Source organism: Agrilus planipennis, unplaced genomic scaffold (genome assembly GCF_000699045.2).
Source record: "Agrilus planipennis isolate EAB-ADULT unplaced genomic scaffold, Apla_2.0 scaffold104, whole genome shotgun sequence".
Taxonomy (NCBI): Eukaryota; Metazoa; Arthropoda; class Insecta; order Coleoptera; family Buprestidae; genus Agrilus; species Agrilus planipennis.
Genome location: NW_020438892.1, coordinates 249,349 through 262,216, shown reverse-complemented (window position 1 = coordinate 262,216; position 12,868 = coordinate 249,349). Strand labels below are relative to the sequence as shown.

The window sequence follows — 12,868 nt, the reverse complement described above, 5'->3', positions numbered from 1 at the left end:
GGAGAACAACTGTAACAACTATCAATGGAAAGTCCCGAAGAAATTCAATGACTTGGGATTATGTAGACAATGTTAATATTTATCCATTATTTAATAGTGCAGGGTCCTTTTTCTAAAATTTTTTGAAATTTTTCTTACAGAAAAGTAACTTTCAATCAATTTCCTGTTACGTTTTACTCGAACTATGCATTCCGCAATCAGTTTTTTGATAGCGCTGCGTAATCTATCTACAAAGAAAAGTAAATTAGTATTAGACGGTTTTTGTATGAGACAGACAGAGACTGATGTGATGACATTTCGTTAAAAAAATGTTCGATTTTTAAATTAATGTTATGCTAGACCGACTCTGGACAACAACACCAATATGTGTTTCGACTCGAACGATCGAAATCCGATAGGGAATAAAACAAATATTAAGTTTCGAGTAAGCCAAACGAAATGTGTGGTTTGTAGAAAAATTGAATAATTAAACTTTTTGTAACACATAAGTATATATGTATAGTCATTTAGATGTGTATGTATTGTCAACAGTATCTAATACATGCACATAATATTTGATACAAACCAGAAACTGTTTTGCAGAAAAATAATAGTGCCAAAATTCGGATTGAAATTGAAGCTTTTTTTACACTAGTCCTGGATAGTCTCTACTTATATTCATGTCTCAAAAGGTTTTCTACCTTCCTATGCCCTTTTTCTATTGGCTTTATTCTTTTTCTTTTTTTTTTTTTTTATTCATCACTATTGTAACCATGCTAATCTTTTGCCCCTTGATCTACCCCTAAATCTGCCCTGCCTTCAATAAAAGTAATAGCACCTTCATGGTTAAAAGAGTAAGAGTGACAATCTGAAGGTACCCTATTCTCTCTCTTCCTAATGTTTGCCTTTCTTCGTTGCGAAGTTAATTTCTAAGAAAATATGGTGAACCAGTTGAATTAGGTTAAATCTGTTAATGTTTTATGCGTAATTTGTATATTTTAAAAGTGGTTTAGTCAATAGTGACTTGGTATGACGTCAGTTACATTAAAGACATTATGGCCTTACCAACGGTGTTTGTTTTACATCAAGCATACCTACCTAAATGTACGTATGAGCATGGCAAGTTTTATTGTATCATTACATCCTCTTGCTAAAAGTTTAAATGTACTTCAAACATATACACAGATTTAACGTAAACTTTATACCAAGTTCGGGGAAACACAATTTCCTCTTTTATTCTACTTTTCTTTGAAACGCGCTCGTGAAAATCGATCTGTTCAACTGCTAAATTCGTTTTACGTCCAACAACAAAAAAAAAAGAAGTTTGGCTTGCAATTAATTCTATTTCGTTGCCAACTTTGTGAGCTTTGCTTTTTTTTCTTGATAAAAACTTTTAAATACGCTTCTTATAAGTAGGGTAATAACGAGAATTCCTATTTTAAAATCGAAATATGGGCTAATAACGAGTACTTATATTGGGATGGCCTAATTTTCTCGATTCATTTCTTTTCTGTTGGAAAAATTGTTTGCTTTTTGACGTATTGAGTTAGAACAGTCTCTTCGGTTATTGATTGTCCAAGAATTTTAAATTTTTATTCTTCAGCGCTTCATTGTTTCGTGTCTTACATTAAAATTGATGAATTCTTTCAGATTCGCAAGAGGTTGCTCAAGAATTTTTAAATCTCAAAGTATTTTACATTAATTTAATGTTTTTCGAGCGACCATTAAAAACTATCATTAAGCGACTTATTTTTTTTTGTTTACGTATAATCTGTATGATAATAGGTAAATAAAAATGTTCTTGGCCCCAAATTCTAGAGAAAACATCCTTTTATGGAATTTATCCAAAATAAAAATTAAACAGAACGAAATGGTTTTCTTACATTTTTAAGACTTATAATCGAATGAAAAAATAAGACTTAAACCTACATAATAGGTACTTATATATTTTTTGAAACTTTTCATGTTCATGTTCATCGTTAAAGGTTAATACTAATTGTTAGTCGCGTGGGGGGTTTCAAATTGTCGATAATTTCCAAACTAAACAGTAAAAAGAACTTGCTAGAGGTCGTGCGTTTACAATTAGAGTTATTTAACGTTATGAATCGTGTTCGGTCGTTAATTATTTCGCAAAATACGAATGTTAAACATCAGAAATAAACATTAAAAACTTTTTATTTTTAATTGAAAACGGAATTTCGCTTCGTCTCTATCGGCGTATAGTGAGTGAAATGGCACGTAAAAGAACTGTTTTGAATAAGAATTCGTTATATAGACTTCTTGGCATGAGAACGCAGTAAATTGTTATGCATGGGGTTTGGTGCGGCGGTAACTTTAAATGCTTTTATTTTTATTGTCTATGGAAATGGAAATTTTAAACTTTGAAGGGATGTAAGGCAGGCCGATGGGGAGATATAAAGAGACATTGTTATGTATCTTCACCTCCTATGGGCTGACTCGTCCATTTTCAACTTTAAAATTTAATTTCAAAAGACGATACACCACTCACTATACGTCTGTGTCGGTATACATATGCACATTTGAATGTAAATGTATCGAAATATGTAAAAAGTATAAATTAACTGTTTGACTCGACCATTAGATTCGGATACAACGAACGCTAAGAAGCGAGGAATTTTGTTAAAAACAGATCGTTCGTTATAGCCGAGTTCGACTGTGAAAAGTCAGAGTAAAAAGTTTAGCATGACAATTACGGGGACTAGGATCGCGTTTATGGTGACGTAATTGCATTTTAGTGACGTGTATTAAAATCTAGCGTGTTTCGACTTTATAAAAGGTGTGTGTGCATGTCTGTGCGAAATTTTCTCAACGAGAAAATGGACGATTCGATAATGGTTTAGTCATGCAAAAATTAGTGAGCAACCAGGTTTTAGATCAAGTCGAAAACGACAAATTTTATTTCAATTTTTTACCGTACCGATTAATGCATATCTATGTAGCCAATGATAGTAAGTCACTCGGAAAATTGATTTCGTTTTTAACCCGAATGAAAAAAAGTTACTAATTCAACTGTTTCATTCAAGGGGTTTATTATTAGTAATTAAATACATAGTTTTAATGTTAGGTAATACACTATACAGTCTTTATCAAAAAAAATCTAATATCAACTCGTTTTTTATATTCATGTGTAGATACGCAGTATTGTCCGTTCTCGTAAATAATTCGCGAAACAACCGTAACTCTTCGGGACTTTCCCGTATCCATAAATGCGGGTCGAACAGGGCAATTCCGCACACAACAACGCAACAAAATATCACCAATTTTGCCAATTAACAAAGAAAATAACGTACTAAATACGTCCGCGATTTATACATTCGCACACGTTCGCGTGTTCGTGTATATTTTATAAAGTTGGCTATTTATGATCCAATATCACACCCGTTAAAACCATTACCGTGTATACCGGACGACGGTATTAACAATTAAATTACAGCTCTTACATTTGTGTGTGTGTGTGTTGTATATGTATAATTATACAATATATGGTATGGTATAGTGCTACTTCAATAGGCTCCACGATCCACTTTCTGCCATCTGTATTTATTTAAACGTTAGCAAATGGAGGAAATTGCGGAAAATTGAAAATCCTTTAAAATATATTTCCCTTTATTACAACCGCTGTTATCCTTTTCGTTCAAATTAAAATTATTAATTAGTAATTAACCAAAAGGAAACACTTCATTCACTTGATAATTAAAACAACGGCTGCTACCACCAACAACAGCAGTAAACTACGGTTTTTTCTTTTGATTTTGCGGTGATAAAAATTGTAATGAGACGATGATGCTTTCCCATTGTCGAAGACCATCCCAATCCTTTCGGCCCGACTGACAAGTCGTGCATTCTGCGGCGCCTATTCTTCTGCTTTTATACCACCTGGCACGCGTATAGATCGACTTCGTTCGATTCCGTGATGTTTCGTGTATCTTCGGACGTACGCGTTGCAAATAGGCTGCGAAGTGACCGAACGAACTTTGCTGCTGTCGTGGCTGCCGTGTCTCGGAGCCCCCGGGGGCTAAATGCGGACCGCATCGAATGGGGGAATGGCCTCTCGGTGTACTTTTTAAATGTGTTAAGTAGGTTTCCGGTGGCGGTAAACTTACTCGCCTGCGACGTTGCCAATATCTTTGGGAATTTCGGGAAATCCCCTAATTTGGTAATGGCTTGAAAAGTTTGGACGTTTAAGGTATCTCTTGGACACTGGGGAGGTTTAAATGAATAACATAAATAGAATGAAAACTTATTTGGGTCGTTGAGTAATTAATGTGATTAATGCCACTTAAAGTAAAATGTTTAATCCCCAAAGTGTAATTTCCCATTTCTGGGCCAAGAGATCGCACCATTATTTACTAAGAACAACTATAAAATTATCGCTCTTCGTAAACCGCAATGAATAAACTACGCAGTTCCTTATCTTCCATCTTTTTGCATGTTTATGTGATAAGAGGAATAATTTTTTTTGGTGCGTAATGTGTCCTTTTCGTCCGACAGTAAAACTAAGTCGACAACAGCTAAGTTTGTCGGTTGTTGCTGGCCAATCGTTACCAAATTCATTCATTATTGATAATAATCAAAACAACTGCCAGATCTAGATATGACAAGATTGATTAATGCAATATTATAATTTGTTGGGTATTTTCCGTACATAACAACCAGCAACGGCGCAAAGAACTTCGAATTTTCAACTATTGTTCGAAAAGAAAAAAAAAATGTTACAGATGGCATCTTCGATAGGAATCCTCTAGGGCCATCACAAAAAGAATATTGATGATTGTAATTAATTAACTGCGGTTTGTTAAATATGACACTCATTTTCAGGTATAACAGTTTGAGCGGTATTGTTACAAAGAAAACGGCAGTTGTTCTCCTATTCGTCATCTGTAACAACTGAATGCGAGTAATAAATTCAATTGTTGCGACTGTCAGTTGTTAAAAACAAGTGCAACAATTAACTGTAACAATGGAATACGAGTAAATTTTAGTATTGCCGTCAGTTGACAAGCGCAACAATTAACTGTAACAATTGAATACGAGTAGATTCCATTGTTGCGATTTATTTTAAAAACAAAAGCGGCAATTCTCAATTGTTGTTGACGGTTGCTTCAATGGATGCAATACGAGTAAAACAGATTGTTGTGATAAATTTAGTGTATATAGGTATTGGCAACGTTGCGAAAGCAATCTGCGATTTGCAGGTACCTATAACAGAACTTAAGCGCAGGTAATATATCGCGAATTTTTTCGAACCGTGCAACATCCTCTTTCGAGAGCATGTTATACATTTATCGGTAGACAACTTTGAAAACATCTCGATCCGTATACTACGGGGACGCGAAACATTATTAAGGCAGAAAAGATGGGCGTTTAATAAATTAGGTAGTGCGATGGCTTATTATCCTGAAACATAAGCTCGGCTGTTTTATAGACCTGTACATGACTTCTCCAATATACATGCAAATTTAATTAGAGCATCGCGGATTAGGAAAGTATATTTTGCAAATGATGCAGCGGAAAGTACCTGTCTGATACGGCACTCGAAAACCATTGGTACTATGAGATTCTACGTACTTTTTTAGATAATTATCACTTCTCAAAGCTCAGTAAATATCTTCCATCTTCCGACAATTTTACGAGCGCCTTTTTATGTTAAAGTGCATTTTAGCAGAAATAATGCCGGAAAGTGTTTATTTGACGCCGCACTCGAAAACCGTTGGTACCATGAGATTCTTCGTAGTTTTTTACATAATTATCACTTCTCAAAGCTCAGTAAACATCTTCCATCTTCCGACAATTTTATGAGCGCCTTTTTAAGTTCATTTTATGATAGGGACGAAACCCTGGATTGTAAGTATTGTAATTTTTTTAGCTGTCCTCAATTTTGCCACTCCGGTATTTTGCCCTGTTAGTTTTTGTAATTCGCAGTATAGAATTGTTATCTTGGATCATTTATTTAAATGTCTTACGCACGGTATTTGCGTAGGTACGCATTATATAACGTGATCTCGATCCAGCAGGTAAATTATATACTTTCTATGCAATTTTCGCCTGCACTTGGATGCAGTTAAGTCAGTTATACAGGTATATGTGTACCCTGTATCTGATTAAAGAATTGCCAGTTTTATACGAGTTGGCTAGAAGCCTGTTTTAGACCGTTATCCGCCTGAAAATAACGAATACGGCCAATAATAACGAGCCAAGGTAGCAAGCAAGAAGCGGATGGTAGGTGACACTCGTACATGGTAATAATAACGAAGAAATGTTGTCTGGTGATGTGTCGCAACTTCTCGCGGAAATTGAAACGTTATACGTATCGACCTTGCTCGTATTTTGTTATTTGCTGATGAAAGTTTTCGCATTTGTTCGAAACCACTTCACAAACAAGTTAGTAAAGGTTTACAAAATTAAATGTTGCTCAAGTCCCAATGGACATTATGTCCAATGAACGAAAGTTTTTTCTTTTTTGTTTCAAAAATATTCATGTATCTCCCGTAGAAAGGATTAGGATGTAATTATAAATGAAATTGGTCTATGGTCTTAATCAATTATTACAACTATTTAGAAAGTAAAGGTCATTAATTAAAGTATACGTTTTGATTTCAAATCGTTCCATAATCCTTGAGGCTACACACCAATAAGGATGTAAAAAGGACAACGAAATCATTATTAACCAAAAACCCTCGGGGTCGTTGCCTCGATGTCTCTTCGTAAGATTGTTTGACGTTTCGTCTGTCTTCTTCAAACAATGTGAAATTGAAACACTCAATCACTTTTTTTTTTTAAGAATTCGTTTATCTTTCCATTATTGATGTCGATTTTATAATAGAAAACAGTGAAATATTTTAAACCGAATAAAATATGTGAAAAAGTATTGGTTTTCTTTTCGAAAAGAAAATGATTAATTAATACGTATATAAACACACACAAATCAACGTAACATTACATTAGTTAAGTTCGTATTTTAAATTAATACATTTATCTAATTTTACATGTACGTACCTATTGCGTTTTTCTTGTTCTTTGTGTGGGTTTTGGACGTTTTTTTTTGTATTAAATTATTCCTGTAAAACTTGTCTGAATGCAGCACACAAAGATACGTCTAATATTACCTATTCCCGATCTTAGCTTGTTTTGCATAACGATGTGTTCGAGTTATTAAAAGACACGAGCGGTATGTTAAAAAAATTACTGGCATGCCGGAATCATTAAGAATTATTTATTAGTCTCATTACCTTTTACGTGGTTTTTATATTATATGTAATGTACCTACCTATGACTCTACCGTTAGATCGAACTTTATTTTTGTTTTTTATTGAATATTTTCTAGCTTGTAGGCAATTCATCAATTTATCAAATACATTTTCAAATTTTTAATTAATATATATATATATANATATATATAATTAATGTTTTGTTTATTGAACCAGGTGATTTTTCTTTGGACATCTACCCGGTGATGTTGGACGACGATGCACGTTATCAGTGTCAGGTGTCACCGGGTCCGCTGGGTCAGCCGGGCATTCGGAGCAAATTTGCCACGTTGACGGTGTACGTTCCGCCCGATCCTCCCCGAATAGTCCAGGGGAAGCACCTGATCACGACGGAGGACCGGGAAATAGAACTCGAATGCATAAGCTACGGTGGGAAGCCTGCAGCTGAAATAACTTGGATTGACGGACATGGTAACGTGCTGACCGATGGCATCGAATACATCGTCGAAGAATTGTCCGATGGCAGAAGATTCACGGCGAAATCTATACTCAAACTTACGCCGAAAAAAGAACATCACAACACCACGTTTACGTGCCAAGCACAGAATACGGCAGAGAGGACGCATCGATCTGCAAAACTTTCTCTAGAGGTAAATAAATGCACGTTAAATGTTTTATTACCTTCCCTTGTTTTTAATTGTTTAAAACAACTGAAACTATACGAGTCAATTCACTTGTTTTTGGTAATATAACAAGTGAACTAATACGAGTTGGTTAAATGAATTATTTCATTGTTATCAGTTGTTTTAAAAAACAAAGGAACCGCTAAAGAAATACGAATCAAACGTCTATTTTTACAAAGAAAGAACAATACGATGAATGGTCAGTTGTTGTGGTATGTTATTTACCCCCCATCTTATGGTTGATTTATGGCAAGTAATAAAAATACAAGAAAATTATAATAAAATGCTAATTTCAATCGGGGATTGTGACACATTTGTTCTTGTGGGGAAACAGCTAATTATCATCACGTAGATTATCGTACGTACGTGTTGTGCATTATGTCGAGATGTCACGGAGATACATGTGTTAAGCATGTGTGTCGTGGTATTATTACTAAATATACGATGACATTTTAATAAATAAAGAAACCTTCACATTTACCGTTTCTTCTGCAATGGTATTCGTTCGCATCTGGTTAGTTAATAAATAAGTGTGTCATCAGTATCATTCAATTGAGGTGGGAGAACAGTAAGATAAAGGTCTCGGAAATAAATACAGGTCGTTAAAATAATTGGAAAAAAATGTGATGAAAGTAACTTTTTTTCTTTAATATTTATATCACTTATTTTACAAAAGTTAGTAATTTCTCTTTGTAATTTTTCATAAATTAATGCGACCTGAAAAGCTGATAAGTAGAAATTAAGCCCAATTGTCAATGTATAAGATACAAAATATTATAATTTAATTTAAAAAGCAGACCCCATTGACAGATCTCTGCAACACGGATATACCGGGTGTATGTTGGGTTGCATATACGGAATGCTAATAAAATATAAAGAAAACTGCGCTTGCTCATTACTCCCTCTAGAGCGATTTAAATTTACTAAACTATTTTATAATTTATATTTGAATTTAATTCGTATAAGATATGAATAATATTGATGGGAATTTTATTTGCAGGTGAAATACGCTCCGAAAGTGACGGTGTCAATTGTGTCGGAAACGTCGTCGAATGGCAGAATATTAGAAGGTAGCGATGTGAGGTTGAAATGTAACGCGGACGCAAATCCCCCGGATCTCACGTACAGGTGGTTTTTAAACGACGAGCTCGTCGTAGGCGATTACACCACCGAACTACTCTTACACAACGTCACGCGAAAGTACCACGATTCCATGGTCAAATGCGAGGTCCACAATCCGGTCGGTAAAAGCGAAGAGAGCGAAACTTTGGACATTAGCTGTACGTTGTTACAACAGAAAGGCATTTTCTTCGAATATCTTTTATTTTCTTTCTGTGTAGATGCTCCATACTTTCGAAATAAACCAAAGTCAGTGCAGGCCGATTTAGGAAGTACAAAGACTATTACGTGTGATGTGGACGGTAATCCTCTGCCGGAAATAACGTGGATAAAGGAAGACACGAACGAGGTGGTCAGCAACAACCCCAACTTAACAGTAAAAGTAGAGAGAAAAACTGCAGGACGATATCTTTGCAAGGCGCACATCCCAGGATTTCCCGATGTCGAAGCAAGTGCCGCCATCTACCTCAAGGGTGAGTATTTATCAATCAGTTTAAATTTCAAATCGATTCCAATTTATTTTTTTTTCAGGTCCTCCGAATATCATAAGTCGTAGGACCCAGTTTGGTATAGAAGGCGATAATGTACGTGTTGAGTGTACCGCTTATTCTGTCCCTGCGGCAGATCACGTCATTTGGACGTTTAACGGGAAAGAAGTGGACGTACACGATCAGGACTTCTCCATCCTCGAGGACCCCATCCCGGAGGGCATCAAGTCCACCCTGATCATCAGGGAGTCGCAGGGCAGACACTTCGGTAACTACAATTGCACGGTGTCGAATGCTTACGGAACGGACGTGGTCGAAATCAATTTGATACCGCAAAGTATGTGTTGATAACAATTTCGGATTAGTTTTCTTTATGTCTATTAATGTTACATATCTAGTTACCGTTTCAGAAAACTTCCCAATACTTATCGTGATTGTGGGCGTCGTCGGGGCCATCATAGTTCTCGTCATTGTCGTCATGATCGTCTTCCTTTGCCAAAGACAGGGAAACAAGAAATCTCAGCCTGATGGTGAGTTTTAGCCATTAGAATAAAAAATGCAGTAATAATAATAAATTAATTTGTAGGAGAAAATAACACAATGGAGAAGCAGTGCAAAGAGTCGGATAGAAGTTCCAACATTTCCGATCTTAAAATAGATCTGAGGACGGGATCTTCGGTCAGTAACGTCCATTGTGACGATTATGTGCCGGGAATCGAATCAGAAACGGGCAGCGAATCGGTTATAACAAGAATAGGGGTTCCATTGGCAGGACCGGTGGCTATTTCGAACCAGGACATTTACAGGTACTCGGCGGATTATACGGATGCCAATTTTGCCTCAAAAGTAAGTCATTCGTTTACCACAAACTTTTAATATTTATTAATAAAATTTTGTACCGTAGGACGGGCAAAACAATAACGGTTACGTACCGTATGTCGATTACGCTCGAGATTACAACCCTCCAATGCCTCAACCTCCTCCCATGGAATCATCAGAGAGCTTACAGTCCAGAGCGCTCCAATTAAACGCCATGCAAGCCCCTCATTACACAATCTCGTCCACCATAACACTAAACGACCTTAACAGTAGCAGCATTCCTAACGGACACACGACAATGGGGGGCTCCATAGATCCCCGTTACAGTGCGGCCTACGGAAACCCCTATTTGAGGAGTTCTAGCGTCGGCTTGCCCACGCCAAATACCGCGAATCCGGTGGCCACACCGGCGCCCCCGCCCTATTCAAGGGACACATCCTCCACCTCCCGTACCTTAGTGAACTGTAGTAATGCCGCGATGAACATTTGTGCGGGCAGTGCAGCAGCGAACGGTGTTGCGGTCACGGCGGCTACCCCCCAGCTGACACGACTGCCGAACTCGCCCACCAATCACCAGTACATAACGACGACGAAGAGGGGGGCGTTAGCGACGCACGTGTGAGAAGCGGCCCTCGTCGAAACGACGAACACGAAAAGACTGACGTTTGTAATTATTTAAATTGAAGTTTCGAACGACGAATTTTTATAGTAACGTTTCGATTTTTTATGCAGGAATAGTAGTTAGAAAGCAGAAGAAGTAGTAACGTAGAGAATGGCCTCCTCCGAAGTCGCCCAGAGGTAGGTGACGAGGCCATAGTAAAGGATAATAATCCCCCTGTTAGGACAATTTTTTCAAATTAAATAATAATGGAAGAGTTTGCCCGTCTGTAGGAACGAAACATTTGTCAGTAGAACGTTGTTTGGATAATGAACAAACGAAATTAAGTTCTTCCTGCTACCGTCTGATATCCTCTAGGTCCCAGGTGAGTCTCGTATCCTATTTACCACATCTCCTTCGTTCTACGCGTAATGTGTATTACACAGTTATCCACGAACGGCTACTGACTTCGGATGAAGCTAATTTAGAGACACGGCGTCTCGTTTACCGGCCTACAGATAATCGCAGTCTGGCAAAATAATGTATATGTGATATTGTGAATATTTAACGTAATTATTTCTTTTGTGTGCAAAGTTATTCTGACCTATAAACATATTATACCATTCATGGGTGTATAGAAATCGAGGAGAAGGGAGATCTGCTCAATTATTATTTCAACTACAAACAGGCTGTAGGTGGCCAGGCGCCGCCCATATTGTAACTTAAACCGTGTCCACATTCCTGTAGTAGCTTATCCTCCATCGAACTGCTCTTTTTATACTCATACGGATGAGATTTACTTCTATTAGATAGGTATCCCAACTTGTTAGATAAATTTCAATCACTTGATTAAGTTTATACCCCTACTCAGTTTGTTTAGTTAAAATTAATCACACTTCGTTTATAACCTGTGATACTTTATCTCCCCCCCTCCACACACGTCAATAATCCCTTTTCATTGTCTAAATATTATTTTTGTGTGCAATTTTAATTTTTATTATTCCATTACGAAGTAATCGTATTGCCACAAAATGGTTAGTCAATTAGAAGCAAAGAGAAATTAAGTGAAAGACCTTTGGTAACAATATAGGCTTTCACGCCCGATACTGTTTGAGTTACTAGGTTTACATTGTCCTGGCTGTGTAGCGTTGTCCAATAGGATACATAATGTATCCAACCTTTATCCTGCTGGACCACGGCTACATAGCCCGGACGATGTAAATATCTTAACTTATTGTCAGAAGATGAAAAAGCTTTTGTTGCGACTACCATTCAGATGACGTTAATGGCACGCGTCCATCTAAATCATGGTTAATACTTAATGTACATATCAATTAACTATATACATATACAAAGAAGATATTAAAGATACCGTTTTGTCAGTTGAAGTAAATAAGTAAGATGATGATACAAAAAAAAATAGGCTGCCCATGTTCGGCTACGATTACTTAATAAACACACGCGTAACTTTCACCCAACACAAACGATTAGAAGGTTAGTGATGGAAAAGGAATTCCAAATAATTATTAAACTTGATGAGCTACGAGAACAAATATTTTTATTACCGCTATTCTCATCATCATCGTCATCGTCATAATCATCCTTTTTATTATTCTTATTAAATTGTTGATGCAATTATTGTGATTTGTGTACGTTTTTAAACTCTATACATTATATACACATATAAGTATATACATACATATATTTACCAAACATAGGAAAGAAGTATCTAATCGATTTATGATCATTATTGTGTCAATTAAACCGTGTATAAATCGATAACGATTTTAATAAGGAAATGTTGGTTTCTTCGCAAAATTGTTGTACTTACGTACCTATCGTACTTATAAATAATATTATTATTATTATTATCACCTCGGAAGTGAATCAATAAGTTTTTATACAAGCTTCGATTAAAATAGTAGATAACAATTAAAAATAAAAAAGCGAATC

The 12,868-nt window shown here is 36.2% G+C and overlaps 1 protein-coding gene across 5 annotated transcripts in view; it reads left to right on the top strand.

Moving 5' to 3' along the window:
• The window catches only part of LOC108737081 (irregular chiasm C-roughest protein), a 61,058-nt gene that overhangs the window by 46,130 nt on the left and 2,060 nt on the right, over window positions 1-12,868 (top strand). For 2 of the 5 annotated variants that reach the window (XM_025981908.1, XM_025981909.1), the window contains 7 exons: window positions 7,425-7,858; window positions 8,892-9,171; window positions 9,232-9,483; window positions 9,542-9,835; window positions 9,897-10,028; window positions 10,085-10,344; window positions 10,403-12,862. In XM_025981908.1, coding sequence (XP_025837693.1) covers window positions 7,425-7,858; window positions 8,892-9,171; window positions 9,232-9,483; window positions 9,542-9,835; window positions 9,897-10,028; window positions 10,085-10,344; window positions 10,403-10,939 — 2,189 coding nt within the window. In that variant the 3' untranslated portion in view covers window positions 10,940-12,862. Of the gene's footprint in view, window positions 1-7,424; window positions 7,859-8,891; window positions 9,172-9,231; window positions 9,484-9,541; window positions 9,836-9,896; window positions 10,029-10,084; window positions 10,345-10,402; window positions 12,863-12,868 lie in introns of those variants that run through there. The other 3 variants (XM_018469747.2, XR_001937819.1, XM_018469748.2) reach the window with 3 other exon arrangements.